The following is a 25,650-nucleotide window of genomic DNA, read 5'->3' as shown; positions in this document are numbered from 1 at the left end:
GGGTGGCCTGGTGCAATAGAAGGTTGCGCAACGTCTCGGGTAAAATATGTAATAAAAATCGTAGATGGCTCCTGTTTCTGTCCGTGCCTCTCCCGCCCCGGCGGGGGGCTGTTGCAAAGGGGGTGGGGGCAGTCCAGCCGCCGAGCAGCAGGGGGAGCTCGCGCAGCAACGGAAAGGTGGCGCCTGCGTAGCTGCGCCGCCAAAATGGGCGACTCTGAGGATGAATTTCGGTGGCGGGATCCGCTGGGGCGGGGGGGGGGGGGAGCGGTGCGCGGGATAGGCACAGGCGCTGCTCCCGCCGCCGCCCCGTCCCCCGTCCCCCCGGAGTGCGGACTGAAGCGAGGCGGTGCCCCTCGGCTGCCCGGGCGGGAGGGGCAGGCGGAGGGGGACGGGGGGGCGCTGGTGGTTCCGGGCAAGTTCCGCTGGAGGCCGGGCCAGGCGGGAGGCGGCCCAGGGCTGGTGAGTCAGGCGGGAGGCGGGAGTGGGGGAAGAGGCTGAGGATCGCCGCCTGGGAGCCACTGACTGCCACCTGCTCTCCGCCTAGAGACGGCGGCCACGGAGGCCGCCGCCCCGGTGCTCCTTCAAGGGCCGGAGGCCACCACCCGCGGCCCCAAGGTCCGGGCGGCCCTACTCCTTTTGGAGGCCCCGGCCGCGCCCCGCACGCCCCCGCTGCCCACCAGCTGCTGGAAAGGGGCCCCGGCTAATGCGAGGCCGGGCTGGCTGTGGGAGCTGAGCTCGTTTACGGGCACCCCGGGCGTAGCTGCGCCGCCAAAATGGGCGACTCTGTGGATGAATTTCGGTGGCGGGATCCGCTGGGGCGGCGGGGAAGCGCGCTGGATAGGCACAGGCGCTGCTCCCGCCACCGCCCCCGCCCCCGGAGTGCGGACTGAAGCGAGGCGGTGCCCTCGGCTGCCCGGGAGGAAGAGGCAGCGGAGGCGGACGGAGAGCCGCTGGTGGTTCCGCCAAGTTCCGCTGGAGGCCGGGCCAGGTGGGAGGCGGCCCAGGGCTGGTGAGTCAGGCGGGAGGCGGGAGTGGGGGAAGAGGCTGAGGATCGCCGCCTGGGAGCCACTGACTGCCACCTGCTCTCCGCCTAGAGACGGCGGCCACGGGAGGCCGCCGCCCCCGCTGCTGCTTCAAGGGCCGGAGGACGCCAGCCGCGGACTCAAGGCCTGGGCGGCCCTACTGCTTTTGGAGGCCCCGGCCGCGCCCCGCATGCCCCCGCTGCCCACCAGCTGCTGGAAAGGGGCCCCGGCTAATGCGAGGCCGGGCTGGCTGTGGGGGCTGAGCTCGTTGACGGGCACCCCGGCCGTAGCTCCTGGGAGGCCGATCAGGTGCGTGGCTGCGGCGAAGCGTCGGGCTCTTCTCCGGGGTCCTCCCTTCCCCTTGGGGGCAGCTGAGCCGTCGCTCTTTTGCGGCGTTTCTGTCCCCGGAGCATCCCGAGGCCGAGTTCGCCTTCAATCCAAATATTACATTAAAAATCAACATAACACAAACACACACGTACACAAACATAGAGATACACATGCACATATATATAACTCACACATATAGTATACTTAAGCCTAAACTGTGCATAGGGACTACCCAAGTGATTTCTGACAGGTTCTCACACTTTTGACTGGTCCTCACACGTACAACTATCTTTACATTTTGCACCCTATCTTGTAACCGTGGTGAAGAGAAGCAGTTGTGAAATGAGTGATATGGTTGTTAAAAATGCTGCAATGGGCATAAATGTGAGGATGGTCATAAGTGTGAGGACTGGTCAAAAATTACTTTTTTTAGCCCTCTGAGTAGTTTCTATGCCCATAGCCACATCCACTCAGTCACATGAGCAGTTAGCCACGCCCACCAGTCACATGACCACCAAGCCACACCCCAAAATAAGCCACGCCCATCCCCCCCCCCCCCCCGTGGCCCGGGCCTTTGCTTATTTTTCTGTATTTGGCCCTCACTCAAAAAAGTTTGGACACCCCTGGCTTAGTGGTTACAAAAAGAATTGGGGGAGGAGGAGAATGAGGGTTCTGTTTTTTCTTAAGACTACCAGTCTAGACTAATACAATAACAATTGTTCCACCTACTTAACAAGGGTTTATGTCTGAAGAACATTATCCAAGCATTCTTAAATTTACAATATTTCCTATGTCCTACATACACAATGGAACAAAAAAAAAACCTCATTGGGGGAATTTATCAGCAAGAAGTCTACTAAGAACTATGGGTCCAGAAATTAGGCCTTATAACAATTCCAAGTGTTAATTCTGTATTATCTCATGTAATATTTACAAATTATGGTAGTATCAGTGGTTAATACACTTGCTTATTTTGTAATATGCTATAGGCTAGTGATCTCAGTTAACGTAGGATGAAAAACCAATCTCTGCAAAAGAAGGTAAACACATACAAATGTGCCTTATAATATAGCAGCAAATCAGATAATATTAGAAGTCAATCAGTTGTGCAGGACATTCTGGTTCTAAACTCATAAGTTACCATAACATATACAAAAAAAAAAAGGCACCAAATGTGTGTTGTTTTCCTATTAGCAGCAAGAAATCTGTACCTTCAAATTAAAGGTGTTAGATTTATTAGAATTAGAAGGCAGACTTACTCCAGAATGACTTGAGGCAGCCTAGGTAATTTAAAGAAACACAATAATTAGCATATCATAGTAAAATATACATGGTATTACTGTGGTATCTGCTGTCATAATAAGCAGATCATACCATTCCTATCCAGCATACTTTGACTCTTCGGGAAACACAATTAACACACAATTTTATGATTTTCAGTTAGGCTTTCTTTAACTAGTAACTAGTAACTGAGAATACTAGTAACTAGTAACTGAGAATAACACTTCATGTTTTTATAGAGTCCATTTCAAAACACTAATAATTCTATAAACTTGGTAATATTGAACATACAATTCCTATTGATATTGCCATATTAAGATGATAAAGAGTTATTCTAATACTATACAAGCCAGGAAAAACTAAATAGGCCAGTAGAGCAATATAAAGAAAAAAATAAAGTAAAAAGGTTCCAGGAGGCAAACAAAAACTCAGGTGCGTATAAAAATTTTTGCAAACCAGGAAGACATAGCATTTAAAATTAGGTACAAGTAATAGAAGCAATAAATCACTGAAATGATATCACTAATGGCCATTTTTTAAAAAAATATTTAATGGTTTTCCAAAAAAAAATCCTCCCTGTTTCTGACAATCCCATACATCATTCCTATTTTCTCATCTTGATTAGGATGTTACTACCGGTATATCTTAAATAAATATCCTTGAAATTCGGAAGTATTCAATGTTTGGGTTTCTTCTGGGAATTTTCTGAAACATATAATATTTTTTTTAATATGCAATATTCTTTTTGCACATGCATCTCTCTCATGTCCCACTGAACTTTTGACCTGGTCAGAGCTGAACCACCTCCTCCCCTCCAAACCCACAGCTGCGATGTCTTGAAAAAAGGGATCCTGAGTCGCGTGAGGCAGCTGCCTCTGCTAAAGCCAGCATGGGGGCTTGGCTGTTCAACATTTTCTTCCCATAACAATACCCAGAGCCTTGTCTGATGGATGCACTGCTTTATTTAAGCCAACCAGCTTCGTAAATCCATTCCCTTCTTCAGCCTGTCTTTAAAGAGTAGTCCAGGAAAAGAAAAAAAGGACATCTGCTTCACACATTCTGAGATATCCAGCTGGTGGATGAAGTGCACATCTGGAAAGATCACCATCTACTAGTCTAGTAAGCATAATGTTGTGGACTGAGAATGAAAAAGACAAAAACCTGGACAGCACAGATGAAAATCCATGTCAAGTTTCTTCTCTAAAAAGAACAATGAAGCATATCAGTATATAGACTACTAGTAATCATCTCATCTGGGGTAAAACTTATAAATTCAGAACCATATTTTTTTTAAAAAGTCCTTTGTGTCTTACGACTGCAAAGAAATGTGACAGTTTACTTTCCTTTCATACTGACATTTAGAATTAGAAATAAATTGTTTTTAAAAATTGGCAAAAGAGTTCAAAAACATCTAAATTATTATATGCATGTGCTACCAATAACTGATGTGAAATATACTATCTGTGCATTATTCTTTTCAAGCTCATGTTTTCTGAAAATAAATTAGTGCAACACTTAAGTCTATTAGGGTAGGTGATGGTTGCAACATTTTCACTGTACCTTCCATCTAACTGTTTTGCATTTCTATATATTGCTATATATACAAACTAGTTTGTTTTTTGTTCATCCCTTTTTCTTATATTATCTATTTTTCCTAAACTGGAACACAGCAGTTATGCCCAGGTTGTAACTTCCAGCATTCCTAGCAAGCAGTGATTGTAGAGCTTCAGGTTAATTCTGGAAGAGTCAAGCTCATTATATTATACTTGGCAGGACAAGTCAGATGTTTAAAAGTGGAACATCAAAAGATGGGTTGGCTCATTCAGGGAACAGCAACAACTAGCTAACCTTGTCTGGGCTTGGAAGCTAAGCAAGGTCAAGTATGGTTGGTGCTTGGAAAGACGACAAACAGGGAATCTTAGGATTCTACACTCAAATAGACTGGTAAAGCCAGAAAAGGTGGAAGGTAAACCACCTACATATTTCTGCCCCTCCAGAATCTTCTACTTTGACATATGGAAACAAAGCATAAAAGTATATTTGCTTAACTCTCTGATCATAAATCTACGAAATAAATGTTGCAATTGATCATCGTTTGACAAGGCAATTGCCCATCTTTAAAATTTAAGGATTAAAAATTGTCCATCTTTAAAATGCTTTCTTCTGATAAAAAATTGTGGATATATTAATGTTAATTTGTGGGGGGTGGGTTTCCTATGGCTCCCTTTTTGGTGTAATTTAAAGGTTGCTATTTAGCCCAAGATAGCAGTATGAGGTATAAGAATCAGGAAGTAAGGCACTTTTCTGAGAAAGTTGCATGGATCAGATCAGACTACAGACCATGCTATTTTTGTTTCACAATACTAAAAAACCTAATGAAAACAATGGCAAAAGATTGTGAGATTACCCTCATTGTCCTACATAATTTATCAAGTATGTGCTCTGGAAACTAGTATAAAATTCATGCTGATTATGTGAGGGTACATCTCACAGAATACAAATGAGGAATTCAGAAAAACAGTATACATGCATGGGCAAAACACTCTGGAAATGTCCAGGTACTGAATTTCTAAGCCCCGAGTTCAAAAGGTACAATTCTGAAGATAACACTCCTAGGCTGGACAAACAAATCGGGAAACACTTTAAGCCTACACAAATACTACAAACCTCTTAGTAGTATTTAGCAGTGCCCATAATCTAAAGCCACCTCAAATTATCAACTACTAAGAATGTGCATGGGTAGGTTATAATTGTCCACATTGATTGCTTTTATTGTCAAACTTCCCATGCATCTTCCTAACATTCTTAAGCTATGGAACAACACGATCAAAATCTCTTACAAATCAATATGCATATCACATATAGAAAAACTATGACTCATACATATTTGTTGAGAAGAAATTGTGCATATAAATGACGTGTCCTCTATCTCAAGAAAATAGGTCAGCAACTGATAATTAATCAAAATTTATATGAAAATAACATATCTTGATATATAACCAATGTTTCTTCTGATAATACTGAATGCAAGTTTACAAAAGGTAAAAAACCATCAAAGTTGCTTAAAACTCTTGAAAACATGTCACAATGAAAAAAAATCTTATACAGATAGTCCTCAACTTACACCAACTGAGCCTAAATTTCTGTTGTGAAGTGAGACAGTTAAGTGAATTTTGTCCCATTTTACGACCGTTCTTGTCACAATTGTTAAGCAAAGCATAAAAGTATATTTGCTTAACTCTCTGATCATAAATCTACGAAATAAATGTTGCAATTGATCATCGTTTGACAAGGCAATTGCCCATCTTTAAAATTTAAGGATTAAAAATTGTCCATCTTTAAAATGCTTTCTTCTGATAAAAAATTGTGGATATATTAATGTTAATTTGTGGGGGGTGGGTTTCCTATGGCTCCCTTTTTGGTGTAATTTAAAGGTTGCTATTTAGCCCAAGATAGCAGTATGAGGTATAAGAATCAGGAAGTAAGGCACTTTTCTGAGAAAGTTGCATGGATCAGATCAGACTACAGACCATGCTATTTTTGTTTCACAATACTAAAAAACCTAATGAAAACAATGGCAAAAGATTGTGAGATTACCCTCATTGTCCTACATAATTTATCAAGTATGTGCTCTGGAAACTAGTATAAAATTCATGCTGATTATGTGAGGGTACATCTCACAGAATACAAATGAGGAATTCAGAAAAACAGTATACATGCATGGGCAAAACACTCTGGAAATGTCCAGGTACTGAATTTCTAAGCCCCGAGTTCAAAAGGTACAATTCTGAAGATAACACTCCTAGGCTGGACAAACAAATCGGGAAACACTTTAAGCCTACACAAATACTACAAACCTCTTAGTAGTATTTAGCAGTGCCCATAATCTAAAGCCACCTCAAATTATCAACTACTAAGAATGTGCATGGGTAGGTTATAATTGTCCACATTGATTGCTTTTATTGTCAAACTTCCCATGCATCTTCCTAACATTCTTAAGCTATGGAACAACACGATCAAAATCTCTTACAAATCAATATGCATATCACATATAGAAAAACTATGACTCATACATATTTGTTGAGAAGAAATTGTGCATATAAATGACGTGTCCTCTATCTCAAGAAAATAGGTCAGCAACTGATAATTAATCAAAATTTATATGAAAATAACATATCTTGATATATAACCAATGTTTCTTCTGATAATACTGAATGCAAGTTTACAAAAGGTAAAAAACCATCAAAGTTGCTTAAAACTCTTGAAAACATGTCACAATGAAAAAAAATCTTATACAGATAGTCCTCAACTTACACCAACTGAGCCTAAATTTCTGTTGTGAAGTGAGACAGTTAAGTGAATTTTGTCCCATTTTACGACCGTTCTTGTCACAATTGTTAAGCAAAGCATTGCAGTCGTTAAATGAATCTAGCTCTGGTTGTCAGAAGGTCACAAAAATCCCCTGGCCCCAGAACACTGTAACGAATCATAAATATAAATCAGTTCCCATGCATCTGAATTTTGATCATATGACCGTGGGGATGCTACAAGGTTGCAAGTGTGAAAACTAGTCGTAAAGTCACTTTTTTCAGTGCTGTTGTAACTTTGAATGGTCACTAAATGAATAGTTATAAGCTGAGGATTACCCATATTACATTTATTTTCCTGATAAGATATATATTCAAATTGTTCAATACAAAAATGTTTATTTTCTAGAACTTTAACCATGAAATAAGAGAGTTGTATAATGAAATAACATTATCCACAGCTGAAGTTCTTGAAGCAAATAACGATATTGTAAAAACATATGTAATTTTTCAGTATGCTGATCCTTAACAAAAAAAAATGCAACTCTTTCCATCTTCAACATATAAATTATGATGGATCACGTAAAGATATTAATTGATCAAGTGGTGATGTGAAGCTTTAGTCTGACAATCTTCCAACAGTAATTCAGTCCTTCACTCCATTACTTTCCAAGTATTTGTACGCTTGTCCCATCTATATATTTTCCAGGAAGAATTCACAACTGAATTCTCCTAGTACCCTCTTTTCAAATCATTCTCTTATATTACCCCAATATATTTCAATATAGAAAACCAGCATAAAACTCTATTCATTACTTTGTCTCAACTTAGTTTCATTAATAACAGCTATTTCACAGAGCTCTTATTTTAAAAATATTATATTCAATATAAGCAAATATAGATCTGTAGGTATGTTTTTAATAAAAGTGAATCAAATAAGAACTGAAGAGGTGCACCACAAATCTTCCTTCTTCATCTCCCTCTGAAATGCATAATCCCTCCAGACCACTTTAAATGTTCCCACTTGGTATGGAAGTTGAGGAACTAGAATCCAAACTGACTTATTTGTGAAACAAACCAGATGCCACTTCAGCCTCCAAAGGTGAAAGGCTAGTACAATTGCCTTTTATCATTGTAAATTCAAGATCTTTCCCCTTGCTTCGTATGCTTGTACAGGGAAATTTCTTTTAAGAGTCCACATCAATAGGTGAAGGAGGAGCTCTTTTTGCTAAGGAGTACTATCACTGGAAGATAATTTACTCTTTCAGAAATTTAGCACTGCATAAGGGATTCTCTCCTCCCTCTACATTCACATCCTGTTAAAGGGGTTGTAGGAATTCTCACATCCTGCTGTACTCAGTATCTTGGGAAAGAAGATTCAGACTACCTTTGAAAATCACAAACATGTCACAGCAATACTTAACTCACCAAAGATGAACTCAAGCCAAAACTAATATTTAAGGCCACAATAAAATTAAACCTGAACATACATCCTTGTATCTACATTCAAAATACACAGCAAGACATTATACTCACAATCATTAACTATACCTTACTGCTGAGTCTGACTATGTCAATCACAATTACACAGGTTACAAGACAAAATAGATTTTAAAATTAGACGTAAAAATACTGTGCTAATATAATTCTAACAGTATATTTTATTCCCTGCACTAAATTTTGAAAATTAGCTTACTATTAGTACATACATGTGCTGCTCAAACACATTTCAGCAGGGACACATGAAACACGTGTGCTACAATAACTAAACATTAGAATGTATTGTAGCTTTTATAAATAGCTTATGCCTGATAACACACAACTAACAAGGGAAAGTTACAAAAAAACCCAACCCTGAATATATTCTTTATGTGCATAAACAAGGTAACCCAGCCTCAACTTTCTATGTTGCTTTTCTTATCATTCAACTAAGAATAATTTTTCTATAGATCACAGATCTGAGCCTCTAGTAAAGCTACAATTTTAAACAACCTTTAGGGGAGTAATTCTTATCTTTATTCCAAATGCTATCCATAGAGTACATACAGTATAATGCTAGTTTAATAAATAGCTATGTTAAAATAGCAATTTTATAAATATGTTTACATTTCACTGACTTTGTCTTAGGCTATGAAGAGAGCCTAACAGGATTTTATCATACACATTTTAAAAGTTGAAAAGAAAATGAGACACTAAAGTTATTGCATCTGTTATAAACAGATGGTTAATCACATTGGCCTAAGCTACTTAAGATCTTGGAAAATGACACAAGGCCTCTGGGAGGTCTGCATACACATATCCTGGTCATATTCTTCCATTTGACCTAATTACTTTTGGTATTGTTAAAATTGTTCAACAAATCAAATAAAACCACTGCCTCAAGCTCATATACTTTCTACAAGTCAAATTAAGTGCACAGTGTTATATTTTTAAGACTGTATACTGGACAAACATCTGAGCAATGCTGGAAAAACACCCTTTCTGAACCCTGGAATAGTAATATTGGATAAGACAAAATTCCAGGTGGTTTTTTTTTAAGAAAAAAAGCAATAGGTAAAAGTAACTTATCTAATGTAAAACTTGCAGTAATTCACTATTAAATAATTGTGGTTATGCATCTTATTAGCTGCTAAGCAGATTTCCCAACTTCAACTGAATGAATTTATTTCAATGTGCTCCTTTCCTCTGAAAATGAAGTGTAAACTCCAGAGAACCTTAAAAGAGAGAAAAGGAAGAGAAACACACCGCCTGCTCAATTGCCACAAAGCCTACAGCTTGATTGTCACAAAACCTGGAGGGAGCTTATAGCACCACCCTAGCAGGCATGGAGAAACAAAACTCTCCTCCCTCTTGCCCATCTTTTCCCTGCAGGAATAATGGAAGCAAAGCAAACGCTTTTCAAACCCCTTGGACTGATCTCAGGCCACCAGAGAGATAAGATGGAAACTTTCTATCTTTTGAAATGGAAGCCTCCTTTTAAATACCTGGTAGCAAAACTTTTTTTAAAAAAAGCAAGAGCAGCAAAATGGAAGACTTTAGAATCAGAGCCAGTCTCCTCGTCTCTACAGCTTGCTCAGTGAACTGATAAAGAAGAGATAATCAAGATACACACACAGAGGCATTACTTTGCTTTTCAAAAGGCGGCTGAAGTCTCCACATCGCTCCCACACATCCTGGCTCCGAACAAATAAGGATCCCTTGGGGTTATAAAGAAAGGATCCTCCTCGCCAACTCTGACACTTCATTGGTGGGGGGGAGAACCGATGGGATCAAAACCTCTCCCAACCAAGAAATAAGCTTTAAAGAAAGAAAAAAAGAAGCGATACAGTAATACAAAACAGAAGGGAAACTATTGTTTGGCGCTGCTCCGTATCTGCGAGAGGAGGTTTTCCCTCTCTCCATCCGACTGCCATAAAACGACTTGCCCACTTTATAGCGTTTCGCAGGTCAGTGTTTCCGCACGTTTTCTCGGGAGCAAGGCACCCTCCCCTCCCCCTTCCTTCCTTCGGGGGGAAGAGAGTCTTTCGGCTACCCTCTTGTCATTGTTCACACCGACAACGACGACGCCTCGGCGGCACCACTTTTTAAAAAGGCGTTCCAAAAGAAAAAAAGAAAAACCCCACTGAAGAAAAGGAAGACCACAACTTTTGGGAAGAAGCAGCCCTCCCTCCCTTACCTACCCGCCTGATCCCACGCCGCAGGGTGGGGGAGGGGGTGGAAATGTCCGCGATCCTGACCCTCCCCTCCCCCACCGCGCGGCATGGGGACAGGCGGGCAGGCGTTTCAGGAGCCCCCCCCCATCCCCATCCCCCCCTCTTGCGCCGCGAGAAGGGCAGAGAGTATTGATTGTCCTGCCCTGTCGCTTCTCCTTCGGCAGAGAGGCCGGCGGGTCGCTCTGTGGGCCGGCCGCTTCTACCGAGCACGCGCCCGGCTCCCTTCCCTTCGGAGCCCGACTCACCTCAATCTCGAAATCCGGCAGGCGGAAAGCGGTCCTGAAAAGCGAGCAGAAGTGAGCGATGGCCGGCACTTCCCACCAGGAGCGGAGTTCGCTCAGGGCGCTCGTCTCGGCGGCCGATCCGGCGGCGCCGGCCGTCACCGTCGAGCCCTCAGCTCCTCCGACCGCGGCTGAAGTAATAGTCGCTGCCACCGCCGCTGCCGCTGAAGAGACCCCTCCAGCTCCATCGCCGCAGCCTCCGTCCTCCTCCGGACACATCTCGCTCCGGGCCGGCGGCGCGAGATGCTTTCCTCCCCCGTCCTGCGACCGAACTGCCCTCTTTTCACCCCCTCAGCGGCCACGGCTGCCCGCTCTGCGCCCGCTTCTCGGCATGGGGTTCCTCCGGGTTGGCGCCTCCTCGCCCTCCGCTGCTCCTCCTCCTCCACCCCGCTCGCTTGTGGGGTCTCTAGGGCAGGCGAAGGCGGCGCTGCTCTCGGCGGGGGCTGCCGCCGCAACGACCCATTTCTTCTCGCCCCCCCGCCTTTGACCTCAGCTCGCTGCCGCTGCAACTGTTGCCTGGTCCGGGCAACGGTTTAAAAAACAAGCGCGCACTCGGCTAAGCATTCGACGCCGGAGAAACAGATGGGGCTCCGGGGAGGGGGGAGGGGCGCGAGCGGCGGCGGAGGAAAGGGGCGGGGCGGGGCTCCTACGGGCGGGGCGTCGTGAGGAAAAGGGATCTTCGACTCCTGAGGAGGACCAGCTCGGCCTTAGATCAAGCCCCTTAATCCTGAGGAGGCGGGGGGGGCGCGAGGGGGTGAATGGGAGAGAAGGGGACCGGACGTCTTCGAGTAGATAAAGGGGCGGAGCCTGGGAGCTAACTTTTTTTTTTAAGCGGCCGCACGAGCCCTGGAGGAAAAAGGCGGGGCCTGGGATGTAAATAAGGTTTCCGCGAGAGCCGTTTAAAGAGTGCTGAGCGCGAGAGAAAACAAGGAACCGGCTCGGCGAAACCCTTCGCCCACGAGGCGGAGGCGGAGTCGCTCTTTATCATAACAACAGCCCGGCTCCGCCTTTTTCACCGGAGCTGCCAATGGCGGAGCTCGTGGTGGGCGGGGCCAGCACGATGCGGGATTTCTATGGCTGCGGAGCAGGAAGGGCGGACCTACCGTCGGCAAAAGGGAACGAAGGGACTGGCTGGGCTTCGGCTCCCGGAGAGCACGTGGCGGCCCCGGCTTTGCAGTATGGGTGGAAAAAGTCTCTGGATGCCAGTTTGCGCAGAAATTCATTGGGATTCGCTTGCAAGTGAACGTGCCTGTTTAGATACGGAGCAACCGTGTGAACAGCGTTCCTGAAGCCCGCTGGTTCTTTCCTGGATGTAAAAAAAAGCAACTTGATTCCAGGATTCTCGGCTGCTTAAAATGAAACTGCGAAATTGCACGATGTCCGAAGACGTCCTCGCTGCTTCCGCCGGGCTTATTTATTTATTTATTTAAAAATTACCCGGACATTTGCAACGTCTTTATTTTCCTCCTTTGAATTGTCTTCGCATTTTACCTTGTTTGAACTACATGCTGCGCTCATCCTCTCGCTCCGTTTGCAATAATGGGCGCTGCTTACAGCGAACTGTGTTTTATACAACTACGGTCGGGAAAGTGGATAAAAGGTAGATTTAAAAAAAAAAAAATCTGATCTTTACTTTTTTCACTTTAGGGACCCCCTTCTCCCCCACCCACCCGCTTGCGGATTATAATCCAAGATGGGATCGCCCAACGCGACTCTTGGATAGTGTTTCCTTTTGTACCGATTGAAGTGAACTCTCGGGGCGTAAAGAAGTCTAAATAGAAAATAAAAGTATTAAACTGACAAGTAGTGAGAGCCGAAACTCACTCGTTGATTGAAGTGGATTTCAGCGCTTTTTACTGCTGTGTTGTGATCTGATGCTCAATTCTGCAAATGTGAGAATTAAAGTTCCATCACTGTGTTAAAACATACATTTTTACCTATATTCAGAGATCTGAATTTCCTGTAAAGCTAGTTTGTTACTTGTTTATAATCATTTTACTCCAGAAACTATTTGCTGGAAACCAATTTACTGGTTTATAGTAGCTTCAATGCACCAAACTTTGATTCTTTAAAAAAAAATTTCCTTTGTAGTGTAGTGTACATTTGAATTTTAAGTATGTTTAAGTGGTTTTTTTTTAATTGATTGAAAATAATGCTCCAGGGTTTCAATTTGTACCTTAGTTCTCCAGATAATCGGTGTAAAATTGCGTTAGTTTTTTGAAAAATCAACATTCCTCTATATCCAGCAAAGTCAATATGTGACACTGCTGAGAAGACTTTGAACTAGAAAAATGAGTATATATTTTCGGAAGTAAATCTATGAGGTTAATTCAGATTAAAGATTAAAAACTCACACAAACAATCCAGAAGAAAGCAGTAAGAAAGTACTGGTCTTTATGTGAAGAAAACTAAATAGATATGTTCCTTTAAATTACCAGGAGCCAAGCTCAACTTGATGTAAACTATATTACTGTACAGATTCTTTCATTGGGTTGCTTGACAAATTATACTTTAAAAACAAACAACCTCAACTTTCCAGTGTTGATAATAGTCTCCATTATCTTTGACAAATTGTGTGAAATGGGCAAAGTACAACATGACTAGAGGACAACAAACATCCTACCCAGGGGGAAACAATGACCCTGGGACTACAGGCCAATCAATCCTATATTGATTCCTAGAAGATTCCCGAGCAGTAAAGTAATTAATCAGTATGCATTTGGAGAACAATGAAGTGATTAACAGACATTGAAGTTGTCAAGCACAAGTTTTTCCTGACTCAATCTTTTCTCCTTTCCTTGGCAGACTATGGACAAATTTTAGACAAAATGCAAAGCATCTGATGGAATGCCCCCATGACATTCTGATTAGCAAGCCTGTCCATTACACATGACCTGGATGATATGACCATTAAATAAGTTAAATAACTTCTTAAGGGGCATAAAAATTATAAGTGAAGGACATTCCTCAAGAATTTTTCACCAACTTGGGGAGCTATCCCATGGAATGCCACATATTTATGTTAATAATGTAGATGCAGAAGTGGCAACAATAGTCACATGTTTGGTAGATGAGACAAAAGTGGGTAGAATATCTATTAGAATATCTAATCTTGATGGGTCAAAAATAGACTGCAAATAAAAACAAAAGACAAGTGCAGAGGTATTTAGTTAGGAAACTGAAATAAAATACGTAACTTTAACATGGAGCAGATTTGACTAGGTAACAATAGTTCTCAAAAAGATTTTAAAATAGTCAACCGCACGTAGTCTTCAACTTAACAACCACTATTTCTGTTTTTAAGGGAGACATTTGTTAAACGAGTTTTGCCCCATTTTACAATCTTTGTTGCCACAGTTGTTAAGTTAGTATCTTGGTTGTTAAGTGAATCTGGCTTCCCCAATGACTTTGCTTATCAAAAGGTCACAAATGATCGCATGACCTTGGGATACAAATATGAACCAGTTGCCAAGCGTCTGAATTTTGATCACATGATCATTGTGATGCTGGAAAGGTCATAAGTGTGAAAAATGATCATAAGTCATTTTTTTCAGTGCCGTTGTAAGTTTGGTCACTAAATTAACTGTTGTAAGTCAAGGACTACATGTATTCATATTCTCTATAGTATGGTTTGGCTGCAGAAATGGGCAAAGTTGGTTTTTAAGCTGCATTCAAATGATATTAAGGTTTGAGAAATGGGTTGGAAGTAACAAAATGAAATGTAATAGAGGCAAATACATCAGATCAAATGCACATTGTGCAAAAATGAACAGTGTGATATGATTGAAGCTCCACCCTCCCCTGTAGCCAAATATTGTATCATTAAAAATCTAGTTTCCAAAATAAAAATATAATCCACTATATTCTGCCTTGGTTATCTCCACGTCTTTGTTTTTTGTATATAATTTTTATTTAAATTTTTTATATTTCATGAAAAGATTAAAGGATTATGGAAACGGAAAAAGAAAAGAAAAAATAAGGATTTTAAAGAATAAAAGAAAAATGAAAGACAACAAAAGTCAAGGGGAAAAAATCTAAAACTTCTTTGCAGCAGTTACAATTATGATAATTTCCATTTCCATTTTTCCAATATCATGGTTCCTTTCTTCCCATAACCCGCCCCCCCTTTTGATGAATAAATCCCCAATTCATTTTATTCAATTTTGGCAAAAAGTTCATAAAGAAGTTCCAGTTTTTTACAAAAACAACTCTTGTTTTTTTCTTGCAAAAGGTGATAAGATGACCACGGGAGGCTGCAACCATCATAAATACATGCGAGTTGCCAAGTGGCTGAATTTTTATCACGTGATCACAGAGATGCTACAACAGTCACAATTGTGAAAAATGATTATAAGATTTTCAGTGCTGTTGTAACTTCAAGCAGTCACTAAAGTGTTGCAAGTCAAGAACTACCTGTAATACGGTAACTGTGCTGTAGTTACCATATATAAAACCAATTTGTCCATGAGTGTTTTGTAATTGACTTTCCATAAGTACTAATAAAAAAAAATTGATTTCATCTGAATATTGACTTTAAAATTTCATCATCATATTTGTGTCTCAAGCACTTTCCAAGTGCTTACCTCCCAACTCCAGTATTGAGTCCAGTTCTGGGCAACCATACTTTGAAGGAAGAGCGAGACACATTACAACAATTTCATAGAGTTATAGGGTATAAAAATCAAGAGTATTAGAAATTAATTTCACAAAGGGAGTTGGAAGGAATTGGGCATACTGAAAAGAGGGAGGAGTAAAATATAATTGCCTTTTCCAGTACTTGAAAGGATGTCTAAGATCTGTTCTCACATTCTAGAGCAGTGTGTCTCAACCTCAGCAACTTTTAAGAAGTTTGGACTTCAACTCCCAGAATTCCCCAACCAACATGGAGAATGGCCAATTACATATTGCCCACTTAAATATAAGTCTGAGGCATTAATTCTGTTCTTCCATTGGCAGGATTGTAATCCTGCTTTACTTTGAAATATTTTTCTAATAAGGTATTTGAAAACTTTATAATTTTATATCCTGGCAGAGATGAAGTTTGTTTGACTAAGCTCCATGAAAAAGTTTTCAATACGTATTTTATCTGGAAAGTTATTTTTAATGAAATAAGCCTTTCTCCTGGAAGTACTTTTTATTTCAGTACAATGTAGCTCTTTGGAGCACCATTGCAACTTGTTTCATACATTTATTTCTTCCAATTATTGCCTTTATAGCATCGGTGATAATTAAAAAGTAAACAGGTGTTTTACTCGGGTGTTAGCAAACTGGGTAACTGAGGTGAGATGCAGATACCATTGGTTTCAAATAATATTGGGGGCATATGCATAGTCTGAAACAAAATAAATGCTTAAATTTGCTGTAGTCATATCAATAATGCTTTTTCCCCCTTCCTCTGCTTTTGAATCCAGTGAATGTCAACAGATATAACAGGTGAGATTATACCTAATAGAGATTTAGCTTGTCAGACGAATGCATGTTATATTATCTATTCAGCCTTGCAAATGTCAGAATAATAATAGGGTAGATCCTTCTGAGAGATGGAATGAGGTGGTGAATATGAACATGGTCATAATATTTAAAATAAATGATGACATACTCTAGTAGGAAAGACCTTCTCAAAATGTAAGATGAAAGGGTAATCCAATGGTATTGAAAAGCAGCAAATTTTTAAAAAAGAAAATCACACAATATATAATTACCATGTGGAATTCATTATTCGAAGATATTGTCAAGGCCAAGAGTTTAGTAGGTTTGGGGGGAAAAGCAGACATTTTTATGGCTATTGAGACCATCTGTGGCTAGATGGGATGAGAATCCTTTTTGTTCAAGGGAAATAAAAGGGAAATAAAATTTCCCCTCTTTTAAAGCACAGAATAACAATTTACTGATGGTAAGGATTAGAAAGCAACTTCCATTTTCATGCAGATTATTCAGTAATTGTCCATCGGGATATGTCAAGCACTTTTTAAAAATAATCTGTGTGATCCTGGCAGCTGGCCGCAAAGGGATGCTAAATTAGCTGGACCATTGCACTGCCATATGATGTTCCTATTATGATAAGATATATTTGTGCTGGTCTGGGGATGTGGATAAACAATTTTATTTATTTGCAGCTATTATTCTGCCACTGTTTCTCACTGATTATATACACGGCATGTGTTTGTTTGTGTGTGTGTGTCTTTTATCCCAGAACAATCCAGCTTGAGACAAGTGATTTGTTGGTCACATGCACACAAAATGACAGGCTGAAGTGATCATGTCCCTATTTCAGGAAACAGTTGACTGGCATTCAACCATAGTCTGGAAGGCAGTTGCTCTCTTGAGTATTTGTATTTGCCTGTTCTGAATTAAGCCAGCTGTGGCTATAGTAAGTGAAGTATATATACACTGCCTGTTACAATATGGGGAAAAATTACTGCCTAAGAAAAATATGGTAGGGAAAGAACCTGAAAGGAAGAAAGAAAACAGGATGGACACAAAGAAGAAATTCAGAGATCTCCCTTCTCTCTTACTAATTTTGTTTCTTTCTTTATGTCTGCCTTTATTATTTTTACAAATAGATCAAGGTGGCGAACATATGCAGCATGCCTTCCTCTTCCCATTTTAATATGTGCAGTCCTTGACTTATGACCATAATGGAGCCTGTCCATCATGGTTTTAGGTTGTGATGATCATAAAATTACAATTATGTGAGAACTGAGTCACAGGAAAATAGAACTAATCTTGCTTACTGAGGCAGTAGATATAGCAAAGGATATGAATATAACAGGTTGCTGGAGTTAGGGGTCTTACCAACCTCTTTAACATTTTAAATCAGTAATTCGCATATAAAAGTCAGCTGAGCCAAAAGTTGAAATTAATTCTAGGATTCCTTTATTTACTGAACCCCACAGCCTGCTGTAATGATAATCTCTATGATTACTATAGATAGCAGATGTGGGTTTCTGGAGAACCGGTAGCGGAAATTTTGAGCAGTTCGGAGAAGCAGCAAATGCCACCTCTGGCTGGCCCCGTCCACAATCTATTCTCTTCCTCCCGAGTCCCAGCTGATCAGGAGGAAATAGGGATTTTGCAGTATCCTTCCCCTGCCGCGCCTGCCAAGCTAAGTCAAGCCATGCCCACAGAACTGGTAGTAAAAAAAAATTAATCCCACCACTGATAGATAGGTACTGTAGTTCCAGCCTAAAGTAGCTGAGGAGATACTTTCTGTTTTTGTCATCCTTTTAACTTCCTAGATAAGAGAGCTCTCTAGGAAGTTTGCTTCTCAGGCATTTAGAATTCAGACTTCAGTCACTTCCCCCATCTCCCTTTCTTTGCCAGACAAGGAATATGATTTCTTGGCAGAGTCTCCCTGTCTTTCACATCCATCCAAATATTTTAGCTTCTTCCCCAGCTCCATTTCCTGTGCATGCTCTATGTTACTCCACATGGTTTAAAGAGATGGGAAAGTTCAAAATTGCCCACACTTTCTACACTCACAATTAAAGACCAAGAAGGCAGATTTTTACAGATTAATTTTGGTCCTAACTGCATCCACTCTTTTACCTTTCATTAAAATGAATAGCCCATTTTTCCTCTGCAGCAGAGTGCACATAACTGTTGATATGGATGGCTCATTTTTCAGTATAAGGATAAAGTTAAACCTTAAGACAAGGTTTAAGACAAGCAAGGAAGTGCAATTTCATAACTGCTTTGTACCGCAAGCAATTCTAAAGTTGCAAGTGTACTATCTCTGGGGAAAATAGAGTATTTAACATAAAAGCTTCTGTCATTGTGGTTTTGTGTTGAATAGCAAATATCAGATAGGAAATGTGTCCCACTGTATCTACTTCAAATTGATCTCCAGAGTGAAAAATAGTTCATGTAAGCAGTGGTAAAACTATAAATTAAGAGCGAGAAGCTTAGGGGGATTTGGGACTGACTGTGTTTGTCTGATTCATGGTGAAAAGGGATTTAACTCTAGTTCCATAGGGAAGAATAGTGACTAATCTGCTTAATCATCTACAGGTTCTTCCTGGAATCAACTTATTTTATTTATTTATTTTTGTCACACAGTATATATAAGCATAAGCCTGAGATAATTATATAATATATAAGCATATATATGAGTATAAGTATGTAATAACTATATTAATTGGATATAACGAAGAAAAACAATAGGAGAGGAATGGTAGGCACATTTGTTCTCTTATGCACACCCCTTACAGACCTCTTAGGAATGGGATGAGGTCAATGGTAGATAGTTTTTGGTTGAAGCTTTTGGGATTTTGGGAAGAGACCACAGAGTCAGGTAGTTTATTCCAAGCATTAACAACTCTGTTACTGAAATCATATTTTCTGCAATCAAGATTGGAGCAGTTAACATTAAGCTTAAATCTATTGTGTGCTTGTGTATTGTTGCAATTGAAGCTGAAGTAGTCTTCGACAGGAAGGACATTGTAATAGATGATTCTATGAGTTAAACTCAGGTCATGTCGAAGGCGGCATAGTTCTAAATTTTCTAAACCCAGGATTTCAAGTCTGGTGGCATAAAGGTGATAAAATGCTGTACAATCAGGCCAGAAATGCACTAACAAGGGAGATAAGAGCAGCAAAAAGAAGCTACTCTGAAAAGCTAAAGAATCAATTTTCAGCAAATGAACCAGCAAACATGTGGAAAACTCTTAAAAATATCACCGGCTATGGCAAACCTCCTTCCCAGGCTGAAGGTAATCAACAACTGGCAGATGACCTGAATGAGTTTTACTGCAGGTTTGAAAGGAAATTACAGCCACCTATCTCCACAACCCTCATCTCAGACACACCAACAACAGCCAAGCCTCCTACAACTGACCCCATTTCATTGGGTTCACAACCCCTAGTGATCACAGAAAAGGAAGTGCAGGACCTATTTCACAGACAAAAGCCAGGAAAAGCTCCAGGCCCAGACAAGATAACTCCTTCTTGCTTAAAAATCTGTGCTGACCAATTGGCCCCCATCTTCACCCATTTTTTCAATAAATCACTAGAGATGTGCTATGTTCCTTCTTGCTTCAAACGCTCTACCATCATCCCAGTGCCGAAGAAGCCCACCATCAAGGAACTGAATGACTACAGACCAGTTGCTCTAACATCTGTAGTCATGAAAACCTTTGAAAGGCTAGTGCTTTCCTACCTGAAAACCATCACGAATCCGCTCTTAGACCCTTGCAATTTGCATACCGAGCAAATAGATCAACAGATGATGCTGTTAATATGGCTCTGCACTACATCCTACAACATCTTGAGTCTCCAAAGACCTATGCAAGGGTCCTTTTGTATACTTTAGTCCAGCATTCAATCCCATCATTCCAGACATTCTTCTAACTAAGCTAAACCAGCTACAGGTACCGGAACAGACTTGTAAGTGGATCACAAGCTACCTAACAAACAGGAAGCAGCAGGTGAAGCTAAGCAAGATCACAACAAATACCTGTACAATTAGCACAGAGCCCCCAAGGCTGTGTGCTCTCCCACTTCTCTTCTCTCTGTATACCAATGACTGCATCTCCAATGATCCATTTGTTAAGCTACTGAAGTTCAGATGACACAACAGTGATTGGTCTCATTCGAGACAATGACGAATCCGCATATAGGCGAGAGGTCGAACGACTAGCCGTGTGGTGCAACCAAAACAATCTGGAACTGAACACACTCAAAACCGTAGAAATGGTGGTAGACTTTAGGAAAAACCCTTCCATACTTCCACCTCTCACAATACTTGACAACACAGTATCAACAGTAGAAACCTTCAAATTTCTGGGTTCTATCATATAAGATCTCAAATGGACAGCTAACATCAAAACATCATTAAAAAGGACAACAAAGAATGTTCTTTCTGCGCCAACTCAGTAAGCTCAAACTGCCCAAGGAGCTGCTGATCCAATTCTACAGAGGAATTATTGAGTCTGTCATTTGCACCTCTATAACTGTCTGGTTCGGTTCTGCAACCCAACAAGAAAAACACAGACTTCAGAGGATAATTAGAACTGCAGAAAAAATAATTGCTACCAACCTGCCTTCCATTGAGGACCTGTATACTGCACAAATCAAGAAGAGGGCCGTGAAAATATTTGCAGATCCCTCGCATCCTGGACATAACTGTTTCAACTCCTACCCTCAAAACGACGCTATAGAGCACTGCACATCAGAACAACTAGACACAAGAACAGTTTTTTCCCGAAGGCCATCACTCTGCTAAACAAATAATTCCCTCAACACTGTCAGACTATTTACTGAATCTGCACTACTATTAATCGTTTCATAGTTCCCATCACCAATCTCTTTCCACTTATGACTGTATGACTATAACTTGTTGCTGGCAATCCTTATGATTTATATTGATATATTGATCATCAATTGTGTTGTAAATGTTGTACCTTGATGAACGTATCTTTTCTTTTATGTACACTGAGAGCATATGCACCAAGACAAATTCCTTGTGTGTCCAATCACACTTGGCCAATAAAATTCTATTCTATTCTATTCTATTCTATTCTATTCTATTCTATTCTATTCTATTCTATTCTATTCTATAAGGTATTTTGCTGTATTCGGAGGAGTGGAGTACTCTTCTTGTAAAATATTTCTGGACACGTTCAATTGTATTGATGTCAGAAATGTGGTATGGGTTCCAAACAGTCGAGCTGTATTCAAGAATTGGTCTAGTAAATGTTTTATATGCTCTGGTTAGTAGTGTAGTGTTTTTGGAGAAGAAGCTACGCAAGATTAGATTTACAACTTTTAAAGCCTTTTTTGCGATGTAGTTACAGTGGGCTTTGGCACTTAGATCTTTTGATATGAAAACTTCAAGATCTTTAACAAGGTGGGGGTAATCAGTAAGTAATGTCCATCAAGCTTGTACTTAGTGTTTAGGTTCTTTTTTCCAATATGTAAGACTGAGCATTTGCTGGTTGAGATTTGGAGCTGCCAAATTTTAGACCATTCAGATAAGAAGTCCAGGTCTTTTTGGAGGATAACTGTATTGTTGGTGGTGTTAAATAGTTTGACATCGTTAGCAAACAGAACACAATTACTTGTAATATGGTCGCAGAGATTATTAATGTATAATATGAAGAGTGTTGGTCCAAGAACACTGCCTTGGGGAACGCCACTTTTAACAGGAACAGAGTTTGATAGAGCATTGCCAATTTTGACCACTTGTTGTCTGTTTGATAGAAAAGCTGTTATCCAATTGTGGAGGGGTCCTGAGATGCCGTAGGATTTTAGTTTTAGGAGAAGTTTATCATGTACTACTGAGTCAAAAGCTTTACAGAAGTCTATGTAGATTGCATCTATTGCTTTGCCCTGATCAAGATTTGTAGTCCATATGTTTTTGCAATGAAGAAGTTGTAAATTACATGATAAATTTTTTTTGAAACTAAATTGTTTATTAGAGAGTAGGTTGTTTCTAGATGGAGGCTAATGGATTGGTTGATGATAGATTCCATTACTTTGCAGGTGACACAACAAATAGAGATAGGTCTGTAATTTTCAGCTAGGCTGGGGTCTCCTTTTTTGAAGATAGCGATGATCGTGGCAAGTGACCAAAGTTTGGGAAGGGAACTTCCTTGTAGAGATGGGACTACAGAACATGATGGCGTTCCCCAACCAAAGAATTTATACTAGTATTGATGTTGCTAGTTTGTGATTGGGATTTATGAAAAACTCTTTCCGTGCTGCCAAAATTTAAGAATGCATTTGCCTTTCTAATATTCCCATAAAGCACTAGGCTGTCATTCTACTGAAATAAATAAACAGTTGCAGCGGGGTTTGAAGCTTTTAAGTTGGACTGGGTGTGTCGATTTTTGCTTCTGCTTTCTATTTCTGCTTCTATTTAGATAGTGCGATAATGGGAGGGGGGATATAAATTTAATACATATATACCATGTTTTCCTGAAAATAAGCCCCAGTCTGTTTTTATTTGACTAATATAAGCCCTACCCCAAAAATAAGCCCTAGTGAAGGGGGTTGGTCGTGGCCAGCATAGTCGTTGAGCTTCTGTGGGCCACCAGTGTCTGGCTGCAGTCCACACAGCACAGGTATGTTGAGTATCTGTGCAAACAGCAGGTGAAAGAAGAGTGGGGGAGGCAGGTGATCCGGATGCACCATACAGGTTGCGGGAAAGCCAAGTGGTGGTGGGCTGGAGCAGTGACCGGCCATGGGAGGCTTACTTTGGAGCCCAAAAGAAAATAAGACCTGGTCTTATTTTCGGGGAATACAGTACATTTTTCGATAGAGATTGCATCCCCCAACCTAAAATCCCCAGCCTTACTGTTAGGCATCATGGGAACTATATGCCATCTCATCTATAGTATCAAACTGGGGAAGGTAGATGAAATTCTGATATCTGATAATTATAAAGCAATGATGTTGATCTCATATAGATCATCCCTCCTTGGAGTTGGTGACAACAGATGTTTTGAATCTGAAGGGAGAAATTTTATATAAAAATCCATGCTCTTTGGTATTAGCCTTTCAATACATGAAGGTATGGTTTCTGTTATAGTTACCAGATGGAATAAGGCATAAGGATGTAAGTTGAAGTGTCTAAACGATTACCCTTGTAATTTAAAAAAATAATAGCTACTAAATTATGGCCCATGTACTTCTTTCTGCTTTGTAGACTGACCCTTTGAAGATGATACTGACTTGTTACATGAAAAAGCAATATGTCATTATCCCTCCTCTGAAAAAAACAAATTTTGCCTAAAGGGAGACAATGGAGTGACACGGGATGGAACTTATAAAACATCAGAAGGAACTAATTTCCAAGCCTTTCATTCACTCTTTTTTGGTATTTACAGTTACCAGAACACTAGTTATATACTGCTTAAAGGTAAAGGTAAAGGTTCCCCTCGCACATACGTGCTAGTCGTTGCCGACTCTAGGGGGCGGTGCTCATCTCCGTTTCAAAGCCAAAGAGCCAGCACTGTCCGAAGACGTCTCCGTGGTCATGTGGTCTGCATGACTCAACGCCAAAGGCGCACGGAACGCTGTTACCTTCCCACCAAAGGTGGTCCCTATTTTTTCTACTTGCATTTTTATGTGCTTTCGAAACTGCTAGGTTGGCAGAAGCTGGGACAAGTCACGGGAACTTACCCCGTTACATGGCAGCACTAGGGATTCGAACCGCTGACCTGCCGACCTTTTGATCGACAAGCTCAACGTTCTAGCCCCTGAAACACCGCATCCCAATGATACACCTGCACAATTTTCTTCCATATTTTCCCTTGGTACATCCACCCATGTATCAATTCAACCAATTACATGCATCTTTCCTTCATTCAAAAATTGAAAGTATGATAGAAAGAGGGAAAGGCTGTTCAGCCCACACGCACACATTTCTTTCAGAATTGAATTTTATCTTCGTGTCATTCTATCCACTTTCGATATTTTCTCTGGCTCCTTCTGTCTCTATTTTTGACTTCTTTCCTCTTTGTGGTTCTCTATGCCCTGCAATGCCCTACCATCCACATATTTCTAAAGACAATTTCTTCAAGTTGTTTATATTATTTGTTAGAATAACTGATTACAAGCTGGTTTAGGGAAAGCAACAAGAAAAGCTTGGGAGAGGCTAAAACAATGGAGAGTAGTAAAAACAATAAAGAGTATTTGGGACAAAATGAATATTCAGATTCTGCTTAGGTTCACTAAATATATACATTTGTAGGTGTTTAAAAAAAAAAAAAGATCCAGTTTGGTGTAGTGATTAGAAGCATCAGGCTATGTAGCAGAAGACATTTATTGTAAAGTCTCTCTCAGGGATTTTGGGCCAGTCACTTTCTCTTAGTCCTACAAAGAAGGCTGTGGCAAAGCCCTTCTGAAAACTGAAAAATGTTGCCCAGAAAACTGTAGGGACTTTGCCTAGGCAACTGCCAGGAGGCAATATGGACTTGAAGGCACACACACAAGAAAAAGGGTATTTGAAACCTCTAGCTATAATAATGTGTTTGTATAAAATTATTTCCCACTCTTCCGTGAATATTTATTTATTTTTATTTATTTATTTATTATTCATATTTGTATACCGCCCTATCTCCCGAAAGACTCAGGGCGGTTCACAGGCATATAAAACACTTATATACAAATTAAAATAAACATTAAAAAACTTATTCTAATGCCCAATTATTAAAAATAGAAATATAAATATTAAAACCAATTTAAAACCCCTATAAATTTAAAATCTAAGCCAGTCCTGCACAGATGAATAAATGTGTCTTGAGCTCGCGACGGAAGGTACGGAGGTCCGGAAGTCGACGGAGTCCTGGGGGGAGTTCGTTCCAGAGGGTGGGAGCCCCCACAGAGAAAGCCCTTCCCCTGGGCGTCGCCCTGAGGAGTCCCTCTCTGTGAGAGCGCACGGGTCGGTGAGAGGTATCCGGTAGCAGTAGGCGGTCCCGTAAATAACCCGGCCCTATGCCATGGAGCGCTTTGAAGGTGGTTACCAAAACCAAAAAAAAATATTGTATGAAAACCAGTACAGAATACTATCAATTTAAAATTCAGTTGTGTACTTTACTATATACGGAAAGAACATCTGTACAGTAGAAATAGTTAAGTTAAAATTAAAGCATGGGATGAAATTTACGCTCTCTGTGAAGTAAATGTCTACGTAAATTAGGAGCAGAGAATTCCTCAATTTAATGCAGATTGTTATCTCCACAGCCAGTTCTGAAACAGAAAAAACTTCACTGCC

General features: G+C 40.7%; 1 protein-coding gene across 1 annotated transcript in view; it reads right to left on the bottom strand.

Moving 5' to 3' along the window:
- Positions 1-11,153, bottom strand: part of LOC131202522 (chromatin remodeling regulator CECR2) — a 101,798-nt gene extending 90,645 nt beyond the window's left edge. Inside the window, exon 1 of the mRNA XM_058191619.1 lies at positions 10,899-11,153. Coding sequence (XP_058047602.1) covers positions 10,899-11,153 — 255 coding nt within the window. The remainder of the gene's footprint in view (positions 1-10,898) is intronic.
- Between the last annotated feature and the right edge of the window lie 14,497 nt (positions 11,154-25,650).

Source organism: Ahaetulla prasina, chromosome 7 (assembly GCF_028640845.1).
Source record: "Ahaetulla prasina isolate Xishuangbanna chromosome 7, ASM2864084v1, whole genome shotgun sequence".
Classification (NCBI taxonomy): Eukaryota; Metazoa; Chordata; class Lepidosauria; order Squamata; family Colubridae; genus Ahaetulla; species Ahaetulla prasina.
The sequence above is the reverse complement of the archived record's forward strand: the minus strand, read 5'-3'. Positions and strand labels throughout refer to the sequence as shown.